This window comes from Anoplopoma fimbria, chromosome 20 (assembly GCF_027596085.1).
Source record: "Anoplopoma fimbria isolate UVic2021 breed Golden Eagle Sablefish chromosome 20, Afim_UVic_2022, whole genome shotgun sequence".
NCBI classification, from domain to species: domain Eukaryota; kingdom Metazoa; phylum Chordata; class Actinopteri; order Perciformes; family Anoplopomatidae; genus Anoplopoma; species Anoplopoma fimbria.
The window spans coordinates 15,832,490-15,844,398 of record NC_072468.1 but is presented as its reverse complement, the minus strand read 5'-3'; the positions used below and the strand labels follow the sequence as shown (position 1 = coordinate 15,844,398).

The 11,909-nt window shown below is 41.8% G+C and overlaps 1 protein-coding gene across 1 annotated transcript; it reads right to left on the bottom strand.

The window, feature by feature from the left end:
- Positions 1 to 2,746: 2,746 nt before the first annotated feature.
- she (Src homology 2 domain containing E) lies at positions 2,747 to 10,963 on the bottom strand. Its single transcript, XM_054621771.1, has 6 exons — positions 10,092 to 10,963; positions 9,440 to 9,566; positions 6,984 to 7,238; positions 6,404 to 6,749; positions 4,758 to 4,877; positions 2,747 to 3,948 (listed from the first exon to the last, which is right to left on the bottom strand). The coding sequence occupies exons 1-6, from the start codon at positions 10,536 to 10,538 to the stop codon at positions 3,756 to 3,758; spliced, it is 1,488 nt and encodes a 495-aa protein (XP_054477746.1). The 5' UTR covers positions 10,539 to 10,963; the 3' UTR covers positions 2,747 to 3,755.
- Positions 10,964 to 11,909: the final 946 nt, after the last annotated feature.

Below are 11,909 nucleotides of genomic sequence, written 5' to 3'. Positions count from 1 at the left end.
GGAGGGCTGGATGGGTTGGGGAGGGGGGGGGGGGGGGAGCAAACTAAGTAAACAGGAGTACAGGATGCAGGGAGGAGGTGGTTGCCGTGGTGACTAAGAGAAACCAGAAAGCTCCAGGAGGAAACGACCTGTTTCTCCTTCATTTTGTCTATTTTCATCACAGACAAAAGATACACATGCGCAGCTGGCACACAAACACACACACATACACACGTATACGCTCATGCACGAATGCACACAATGCATACACGCACACAAATGTACATATGCATGCACAAACATGCAGGCAATTCCTTCTCAACAGTAATGTCATCCTCTTCTCATGCTATCTTTATACACTCCTCCTCTCCTCCTCGCTCTGTACAGTCCTTCCCTTTCTCCCTCTCTACCTCTCCTCTGCAGTGAATGAGCTGACCTGACAGTGCTCCTCCTCTGCACTGAGTGCTGTGAGTCTCTCTGAATTATTTAAAAGCTGGGACCCCCACGAGTGCTTGTCTTCCCCTAACACCCCCTCACGCTCTCCCTCCCTCTCTCTCTCCTCTTCCCTCTGTCCCTTCCTCTCTTGCTGTCATTCTGTCTTCTGCTGCTGCAATTACTTCCTGTGGTTCTGTCATGCGACACTTTGATTAACAACATGGAAATCTGATCTATGAATCATAGACTGATTAATAGTGTAACATTACCATAAAGTATAAGAAATAATTACTTTGACATTACATTAAATTTACTTTTACTCCACCACATTTCCTAGACAGCTGTGGTTAGTTTTTTTAACACAATCATTGTATAAAATGATGTACTGTTATAGATTGAGCAAACCAATGGTATTAAAAGTATTTAACACCAATAATTATCAATTAACAACATAACAAAATAACAGACATTTTGCTGCATAATGAGTACTTACTTCTGTGTGTTTTTCTTATAATACTTCTGTAATTCCTTTTCTGAAGGCAACACTTTTGTTTGTATTGTTACATTTTGGTATTGCCACTATAACTTGACTAAAGGATCTGAATACTTTAGATACTGCCACCACTGACACGTAATAAGTTCATATCCAGAGTGCAGGTGATAGAAATGATGCATATTATTGCTGTTCTGTGAAAACTGCGTATCTCCAAATTGTCAACTTTTCATGAGCTATGAAAAGTGGCCCAATGTGACGATGCAGTTTTCAAACTGCACATCCTGCAGTTTTTTAATGTTTTAGCAGGATCACTTTCTGAGCCAATAAAAGGAACACATAATCCTTCATATTAAAAAGATCACTAAAATAAGAGACAGAGTTTCACTGGACAGTGCTGATATAGACCAAGAGACGCTCAAACAAGCCTTTAACATTGTAGGCTAGAAGGTTACCGAAGCCAACATTCCCAAAAAACAGACTGACAAACTCTGCAAGAATCATGTGTCCAGCACCCCGGGCCTCTTGTTTGTTTTGACCTACTTTGTGATTTAATTAAGAGAACATGGAGGACTAACCACAACAGATAACACGGACGGAAGGAGGGGTGATAGTTAGCGGTGTCTGCTGTTGTGTAACATTGCCCTTTGTGTCACAATGGTTATAGCAGGACGGCCAAGATTAGAGACGGCTCCTCAACCAGAGAGCCTCTGTGCAAGCTTGTAAAAATGAGCATCTGACCCTTGAGCAAGGCACATATTTGTTCTGGAGTCCACCCTGTGCTTTGACCACTTGAGGAGGTGTCATATGATCAATAAAGTGCTACAAAGTCAGTTTCATAAGCTGACTGTAAGAGGAGCGTAGCCTATCACTTTTAACCTTCTCATTTCTGGCACTGCTCTGTCATCACATGTTGAGCTCTCCATTCACAAACCAAGCAGGCTATTCTGTGGGGGGGCTACAATCGCTACTATGGCACTATGGCCACTGTTATTCATAGCTCTTTTTATATGGCAGCCTGTCTCTCCTCCCTCTTCCTCTTTTTCTCTCCTCCCTCTCCTCATTCCCTGTAGAGATGGCCCTACCTCACTCTAACTAATCACCATGGCAACCTGGTAATCCCTGAACAGAAAAATTCAGACTCTCTTTCACACACACACACACACACACACACACACACACACACACACACACACACACACACACACACACACACACACACACACACACACACACACACACACACACATACTCTCACATAACAGGACTGCATGCACGCAGACATAAATGCACACATGGGTGCACACAATAGAGGTTCATGGTTGCACACACGCACACATGCACACACTCGAAGAGATACTCATGCAATCCAATACACTGGTGTTTACTGGTTAGACATATCTTACCGCAAACACATGCTTCCCTGCATCATCTTGAGGATAAAGCCTCTCTGTGTTCTGTGAGAAGCCTCATGTGTGTGTTGGTAAGGATTTTCCTGTAAATGCACCACCTTTCGGGTTGTGTGAGTAAATGCTATTTGTGTGTGCACTATTCCAGTATTCATTTTGTATGTGTAGCTTATGTGTGTGTACATGTTTGTCTGTGTTTATTGGCTTCAAATAGGTGTGTGCGTGCATGAGGTTGCATGTGTGTGGAACTGTAATTGATTTCACACTCAGGTCAGTGGTTTTACAGCTACAAGAGAAACGCACACAGTGAATCTGTGTGCTCTGGTTAGCTTCTCATCTCGGTTTCAGCACTTTTTTTTTTTATCTTGAACCCTGCTTTGACTTTTGCTGCTGGCATGTCTATTTATAACACTGTTTGTCCACAGTTAATATGAATTTATTTTCTTTACTGAATAAAAGTCTTACAACAATAATATACAACACACATCATTGTGCAGTAAAAAAAAAATTGACCATATCCAACGATCACATTATAGACACATCATGTATGCAGTAGATACATTTCAGGGTAACATTTTTAATTAATTCACAATAAAGTAATCATCACAGCCTCATTTAGATAACAGTGAAGGCACATGAATGGACATGATATTCACATATTTATTTTTCACACTAACACACATTCAAACAATTTTTCCAACTGGGTACTGTAATGTTATAGGACCCCTCCGTCTTCACCAGTTCTACTCGCCAAATCAATAAAGCTCTTTCTCTTAACAGACAGAGGATGGCAAATGAGCCTGATTTTCAGGAGACATCAATAGACTGATTGACATGTCAGATGGATGAATGAATATACTTCAATCAGGTGTATTGACCTCACAGACCAAGGCTAACTGGTTGGCATGGAGCTTATTCATGATGTCAGCCCCTCTGTATAGTGGGGGAGATTACAAACCTCTCCACTAAAAATCAAATATGTGATTGGTTACAGTAAATGCGGGGCTTCATGTGCATTGTTTCACGGTTTATAGAAATCAATGATACTGCATTGCTAAAACGGTATCATGCCTGTAGGGCAGATGGACAAGACAATAGCGTGAACAAATACACCAGGCTGTGGAAGAAGGGAAGGTTTTCCTGTAACTATAAATACATTCAGTTTAGACTGGAAAACAAATACTACTATAACAATGTGATCAATGGTTATTGTAATGTATGGCTTTGATCATTGTAGCACATTTAAGAGATACAAACATATGAAGTTAACAAGGCAGTACGCAGGATGATCCTAAGCAGCATGTCTTTGAATGATGTCTGTGCGCACATGTATTGACAAGTTAATGTGCATGTCTGTGTGCATTTGTGACTACATTTGTAATACATGTATGCTCATGTGTATTTATGTCCCAGCGTGTTTGTTCATCCTCTACGTATGTTCAGTGCGGCCGGGCCACAGGATGCTGCAGGGTCATGTGCTCCGCTCCAGTGAATGGAAGTCTGTGCGTGCAGTAGTGGTGGACCAGCTCAGGGATGCTGGAGAACACACAGCTACTCTGATCCAGTGTGAAGCCCAAACCCTTAACGCTCTTCGTCTGGGCCACGATGATGTGCACACAACTCTGACTGGTCCTAACGGAACAGGACAAAGCGGAAAAAAACACACAAAATACAGAATTATTGTCGGAAGAGCCAGGCTTGCAAGTAAAATACACACAGCAACAGTTACAGTTAAGAGCTGCTGTTAAATGGAAACCTAATAATGTTGCAACTAAAAAGAATTTGCTCTCTTATCTATATCCCCCCAAACGAGACTGTGTATTTTTACCAAGTTCAGTGGATGTGTAAATGGGGTTAATGATGTGGACTCTCAAATGAATGAGCAGCTTACAACAAATGTGCACTCAGGCGCATGCACACATGCGCACACACACGTGCACACAATTGCATCACAGGATTTGAGCCTTTATCCAGAGAACCTGTTACTGGCACACTTTTCAGTAGTGTCAACTCTTCAAATGACACATTTTCATGCATTAACGCTTCAGAGGTTGCCACCACAATGCCGGTTGTAACAATTTAGTAATTCCTCAATCACCATGGTGGCAAAGTCATTGGGCTCCAACCTAAATATAATGCGTACAGTATAAAACACACTGTAGAACACAAGATAAATGTCCCATGCTAATTTTTAAACAGAGCTAAAAGACGTGGCATTAGAAAAGGTCATTTTAAAATCAGAGAAATCCTTTGATTTTCAAGTAAAATGTCCCACAGTCCTTTTGTAACTCAGCCGAAGAAAATCGGAGATTATGATGCAGCAACATAAAAGTGAACAAAAATAGCACTATAAATGAATATGTACATGTTGCACCATATAGCGTGCCTTTACCGTGTTCAACAAACACACTCAACTGAAATACACACATCCGTACACTCACTTCAGAGCGATGGAGTACTTGCTGGTCCCTGATTCGCTGTCCCTCACCAGGAAGCTGGCTTCCCTGCAGCGCTGCAGCTGAGCCTCCGCCTGTTGCCGGCTCACACTGCCATGGTACCAGCTTGGAGGGGCGAGGGAAGGAGGGGGGGGACGCATAGAGAGAGAGAAAGAGACAGAGGATCACTGACATATAGCGCAGCGACATATGGAGATAAGTCAGATGTCAAGATAATGATAGGCGATGATGGTGGGAGTAAGAGGCTGATGGGAGGAACGAAATGCACAGACACCAACAGAGATTTACAGTCTCCATAAATCAGACCGACGTATATGGTGGACTGAGTGAATTAAGAATGTCAAAGGTGAACTTGAGAGGGCAAAGGGATAAATAAAATGAACAGACCTAATGTATGTGGTCTAGTGGGACACAAGGTTGTGCTGACAGTGTCTACAGGCTAGAGTCATATATAAGCAGATTGTATATGACCTTGTTTCTTGAAGGCAACACACACTGACATTCAGTCACAACATTAAAGGAACACATGCTGGAAAATGAGGAATGTTGCTCTGAGCGTGTCCTCCACATGTCCCCTATCTGAAAAGAAAGGCTGTAGTTACTGAGATGAGGACAGAAGGTTTACAGCTAAAATGAGTCTCTTTCTATTCAAGCCTCACCTCCCTCAAGCAGTTATGTTCAGCATCTTATTATGAGCGTGTGCTCAAGGCCTGCTGCTGGCTCAAGCTCTTACTGATAAAAAAGAGTTTCACTTAAAATGTCCAATGTGACAAGTGTAAAATATACGTGGTTTTGGCCAAGACTACTGGCAGCCTCTGCTCTGTTTGACATTGTGAGTCACCAGATCTGATGTGAAAGGAAAACTGCTAGATTGCTTTACAAGTTTTACTAAGAGGAATATATTTTTAACCAAAACTGTGGATGTCGCTGTTCTTCCAGAGTTTATCACAGCGATGTTTAGAACATAAATGCTGTTTTTGTAACTGTCCTAACAAATGCAAGAAGAGCAACACAGAAAGCAGACAGGGGGACGTAAAATGCTATTTACTCTGGAGAGTTTATGAGAAACGTGGAGTTCATTTTGATAAGGACTAATAATACACAGACTTGATAAGAAGGCAACCAAATGTATCAACCCTCGTCGCATATGTTTTATTCCTTAATTTGTCTGTTCAAATCTATCAGAAGACTAAAATATAATCAGATTAAGACTATTTTATGAGTATTTTTCAATTCACCTGACCTATGGGAGGAAACGTGCACAGACTGTATACATAGCCACACTGGCTCTCTTTAGATGGTTGAAATGTATTTCTATATTCAACTATTTGCTATGCCATTATTTGTGATTGCTACAACTGTTCTTCACAATGTATTGTTTCTTGAGTGTCTTATTGAACATGCTGTCAGCATGATATAATAACGTTTTTGCATACATTGGTTTGTCATGTTTGACATTGGCCGGATGATGAACTAATAGGGTCGATATGTTGCATGTTTAAGTCAGTTCAATAAAGGTTATGATTTATAATTCAGTGTGCAAAAGCTTTCTTATTTTTCCTGTAATAACATTTATAAACGTCATATTCCCTCCTCCTTCCTATGGATAAATAAGTCTTCTCCATCCTTACCTCTGCTTCTCCAGAGACAGGCTGGGGTCCACTTTGGCTGCCTCCCCATCCAGTGGGGCACTGGAGAAGGTAGGAGACGGAGGGGAGAGTTTGATAGGACTAGAAGAGGGTGAGAGTTTTAGGGTGGGGAAAGAGGGAGATGGGGGCGTGAGAGGGGAGAGTTTGAGAATAGGAGAGGAGGGAAAGGAGGGAGAAGAAGAGGAGGAGGATGGAGAAGATGGTACGAGTATTTTCTGGTTCCAGTTCTTCTGCCTCAGGGTTTGTTGCTGTTGCTGCTGCTGCTGCTGGCGGGTGGAGGTTGAACCGTTCTCTTTAGTGGGAGAACAATCCACTGCCTCGAACTGAGCTGAAGGATGCAGGAGAGACAATAGCAACCTTTCATAATACAGTTCTATTAAAGCATGCCAGAGCTACCAAAGTAAACACATCTCTGGAAATTGATTCAACAGGATTGTTTTGTTTCCCCTCTAAAGCAAACACAAATTTGTTGTGGCATTACTGAACAAATAAAACTCATGGCATCCTTCCTCCACGCCCAAAACCCCCACCCTTCCCATCATCCCTCTCTCCCTTTCCCTACCTGACAGCGCTCTGACAATGTCCTCCTTTCTCCACTCCCAGGGCAGCTCGTACTCTCCAGCGGGACGGACGTCAGACTCTGGCCGTGTGACAGGGATCCACACCCCCCCACTGTCGCCCTCCAGTCCGCCCTCATACGGTGTGTCGTAGATGTTCGGGGGCGTGGGTTTTCCCTTGTCCCCCTTCCCCTCCCTCTTGCCTCGGTCCAGCAGAACACACACTTTCAGGAGGTCTTTGGAGCCACGTCTACGAACCTCTGCAGCACAGTGGTCATGTGATTAGTTTATGGTACAGTACGTCATATTAGACAAACATTGTATCTCTTAAAGTGTCATCTGCTCTTGTTGAAATGTATTCTTTCTCTTTTTTAGAAAGAGCCTACATGACAAAGGGCCTCTTTGGCCTCAAAACGTCATAAGGAAGACATTTTAAACAAAGCAGCTGACAGTGTTGCGACTCCTTAGGGAGATTGTTTTTTGGACACTTAGACATGTGTGTTTGTTTTCTCACTGATCGTAGACAAAGCAGTTATCAGCTCAATTTCCTATCACTGTTTTTATTTTGTATTTTTAGAGTATTCCCCCTCTGTTTGAGTTACCACACATCGACCAACCTCCAACAAATTCAAATTCACAATATGGCAAAAGTAACTGCTTAATCTGTTCATATCATATTCAGCTACATTCACAACACATTTCTGTAAGACTATCATGCATTGAGCTGAATCAACAATGTAAAAGTGAGCTCTCCCATTCCAGTGTAACCTTTCATGACACGTGTTTGCCTTTAAATTATACACTCAACTGACAAATGGTTATATACACTTAGCATAGACTAATACAGTCTAATACAACGGTTATAACAACATTCCTGCGATATATCCAACAGTCACGAAGGTTGCTATGTTTAGTTTTTGTTTAAACTATTCAAGAAAGAGGTTGATTCAACTTATTGATCATTTAGGAGGCTGTAGTTTGTGGTGCTGTTGGTCTTCGGTTATGCTGAGAGGTGTCTCTAATATTTGTCTGTGCTTATTGATATAAGTGGGGTGGACAAAATATTGAGGACACCTCTTAATTTAGTACAACAAAACAACAACTCAATAGCACTAGATAGCATTTAAAATGACGATAAAGTTAAATCAACATCTCTAAACGATATGAATTAAAATGAATTATTTAAACCTTCATGAAAGAAGAATGTATTGCTGAGAAGCTGTTGTATTACTGCGTTAGCTTTGGTAAGAGGCAACTTATAAACTGACAAGTATATCTTTTAAATTTAAAAATTAAATAAATTCTCCTAAATAAGCTAATAGTCAGGCATGCACAGCATGCAAGCTTCCCAGTATTCATTTGCATGATATTTCTGTCCCATATCCACAGAGATGAGGAATATTTTATGTAAATGTATGTGTATATCAGGTGGAGTAGGAAACTGTCCAACTGACACTTAAAAATAAGTAAGGTTAAAATACACTTTCTCAATGTACATTTGTATACCTTTATAAAGTATACTGGTCAATTTGTCTATCAACTCAAACAAAGTGGTATGGTTGTAGAAGAGTTTTATACTTTTTTAGGTAGTGTAAGGTATCCTCTAGTTTTAGACAAAGTTTGTAGGCTAATACTGTTGTTTATGGGGCCATCTGAATTAAACAAATCTGCCTGTCTAGTGTGATTTGATCTCTGAATTAAGTTTTTTATGGCGTGTCGTTAAAATTTACAGGAATTTCACTTGTTGTGTTTCTTTACTGTCTGACAGGTAGCCTGTGTGTCTGCACTATTGTGTGACCAAACAATGGAGCTACAGGAAGAAAAGGTCAACACAGCTGCTGATTGGCTGGCTGACCAGGCCACTTCCTGGCTGCTGGGAAGTGATTGGGCGAGACCAGGGGGGGACCTGTAGGTTTTGCAGAGGGCTGGGGGGGTCTTTCGATTCTTTTCACACGTTAGGGATCATAAAGTATTCTGTGTATGTGTGTGTCTATGTGTGTGAGGGGGGGGGGCACTGGGGCCAACTTCCTATCAAGAGAATGGGGCAAAGGAAACAGAGGCAGGAGACAGGAAGTTGGAAGAGGAAGCTGCACCCATTGTCCCTGCAAAACACTGTTCCTACGGCAACCGCCAGCGGGGAGGGAAGTCGGCAGAGAGGCTGAGGGTCTAGTTTTATCCTATAAGTCCCTTTAAAACTTAGATGTGTATTCCTATGCTTTAAGATAAGATCAGATAAGATAAGATACTCCTTTATTAGTCCCGCAGTGGGGAAATTGACAGGATTTACAGCAGTATAGAGTATAGTATTTCATGTCATTTACATTCATTATAGAAGATGATATACAAAGAGTGTTAAGAGGTAAATAAATAAATGTATTTATTTTTTTCTGCAGTCCAGATGATGCCACTTTGGCCCTTCCATAATTGTGAGTGCTGAGATAGATAATGATCCTAAACTCACCTGTGATGATGACCTGTGCGTCATAAGGCTCCATGTACCCATCATTGACTCCTGCTCTCTCAGCCTCCCTCTGCTCTTTGGTTTTCTCGGCATCAAAAGGATCTGCGTAGTCCTCCAGGATAATCAGCTGTGAAAGGGAAAAGATCTGTCAGAAACAACAATGCCTGGCTGCAATGAGCATTCAGATGATACATTTACCTGAAGACAACAGAGCGGGAAGGGGGCGAGGGATCTGATACAGTGTGTGTGGTGTGTGTGTGTGTGTGTGTGTGTGTGTGTGTGTGTGTGTGTGTGTGTGTGTGTGTGTGTAGTGTCCATGATTAAGTGACAAGTAATGGAGGGACAAGCAGACAAAGAGTGCAAAGAGGTCAGCACATTGTGTTTGCCTGTTTGATGTGACACAATGAAGTGGAAATGCATTGTATTCTTTTGAAAGCATGGAAACTGAATACAGGGTTATGAACTGAGGTGGGGATGGGAGACACAAAGGACAGCACTGACTACAAGCCCACAAGGAAATCTGTATATACACTGTATATAGTATATAGACTTTTAATTTGCATGCTGCTACAACCACTTCTGTCTGGGTTTGTTTGATTCAGAATAAATAGCAGATAAAATATGAGTATTAAAAAAGTGGCACATTACTCACCGTTGCTTTAATGTCAGACCTTGCTTTTTCGTCCTCGGGCTGCTTCTGTTCACTTATCCCGTTGAGTTTGGGGGTCTTGTCTTGTTTATCCACCTTGATCATCCTGCTGATGTACGCTTGCGCCAAACTAGAGGTCCTAACCTGACGGTTCTCATCTGAAGTCCCTGTCTCGACCTTGGAGTTTTTGCGACCTTTTCCAGGAGAGAGAGTATCCCAGACTGTCCCACCAAAACCAGCGTTGTTACGACCCAATTCCGTAGCCGAATTTTTCCTATTTCTCCCTGCCAGTAAACCCCCCATTCCCCCATCTTTGCGCTGATTTCCTTTCAGGCTGTCACGAGAAAACGAGGGTTTGGTGCGAGTTTGGGGACCAGATTCAGAGGCCGAGCGGACCCGTTCATTTCCGTTCTTTAGGTTGATGGGGAAATCTCTGAACCATCTTGCCATGGCTGTCGACGTATTAATACTATCACAGGCTTAAAAGTTAACAAACCTGTTGTCTTTTATTCGTACTTGCATAAGCTGCCCCACTGCAACTAACTATCCAACTTCACGCACAAATGTTTTACGCACGCCTTGGATGAAGTTACTTTGACCTGAAATTACAAGAATCTCTTAGTCGTCAACGTCGCACAGCTCACTTCTTGGTGTGAAAGTGATTCCTTGCGTCTCCCTTACAACTTCTGGTGCGTCTTGGAAGTAATTGGCCCGTGGCCCTGGTTTCTGTCACTCTGTACCTGCAGTAACAACTATCCCTGCAATTTGAAAAGTAGCCTCTGTAGCGCGTAAATGCGAAAGAATTGAAAGTTTTTCTTCGAACCCAGTAAAGTTCCCATTCCCAGAGCGTGAGATGATGTGTCCAGTGTGTCGAGGTGAGGAGATGGAGAATAAAGTTGCGTGCACAGACTGTGGGATGTCACTGGAGATTGGAGGGGAGGGGCTGTGTGTACGGGGCGGGGTAGGAGTTTTACTGTAAATGTTTCAATGGATAAACAACTGAAATCTCAAAAACTTTACTGGTAGTTGGCCAAGCGACGATAAACGCCTGGCAATAAGCAAAATAGGATCCAACATGTGACAATCTTAATTAAATTTAAAAAAATGTCCCTTTGAAGATTTTTCTTGTCTACAGTTGAGATAATGTTGATTTGCTAAAATAGGTAGCAATAACAACGGACTACAAACAACCCAAAATATGCCACAAATCAAAATTAAACAGAAATGAAATTCCAAAATCATGACAAGTATTACCCTGAGCCTTCCACTCAGCACTTATTGTATTCGTATTAGTTTGTTGCACTTATTGTATTCGTATTAGTTTGTTGCACTTATTGTGTTCGTATTAGTTTGTTGCACTTATTGTGTTCGTATTAGTTTGTTGCACTTATTGTATTCGTATTAGTTTGTTTCTGCACTATACTTTTGCTCTGGTTTATGCTTTTAGATGCTTGTTTAAAAAGGAGATGCACTAACTTCTGGTGACTAGTAGTTCTCTTGAGTACCTATGTTGAATACACTTATTGTAAATTGCTTTGGATAAAAGCGTCTGCTAAATGACTGTAATGTAATGTAATGACTTACTTCTGAGACATCATAAAGGATTGCACCATAGAAACAACCAAAATGGCATCTTAAAGCAACCCAACAACCACTTACCCGAATAAAATATCTGTAAAGTAACAGTAGGACATTGCATACTCTTCCAGCTGCAGGACCACGTTATTGGAGGTCATGCACTTGTAGCTGGAGAGTTGGAGCTTTTTGTCAAGGGCCCTGGATGATGCTGCTGAACCACCAGCTGGTAGATATTTGCGCCAT

Bases quoted from the DNA above. Each gene is read 5' to 3' on its own strand.
- she (XM_054621771.1), bottom strand. From the start codon at position 10,538: ATGGCAAGATGGTTCAGAGATTTCCCCATCAACCTAAAGAACGGAAAT. The intron at 4,878-6,403 runs GTAAGGATGGAG...CGCCCCTCCAAG, and splicing joins CTGTCTCTGGAGAAGCAGAG to CTGGTACCATGGCAGTGTGA. The intron at 3,949-4,757 runs GTGAGTGTACGG...CTGTTCCGTTAG, and splicing joins AAGTACTCCATCGCTCTGAA to GACCAGTCAGAGTTGTGTGC.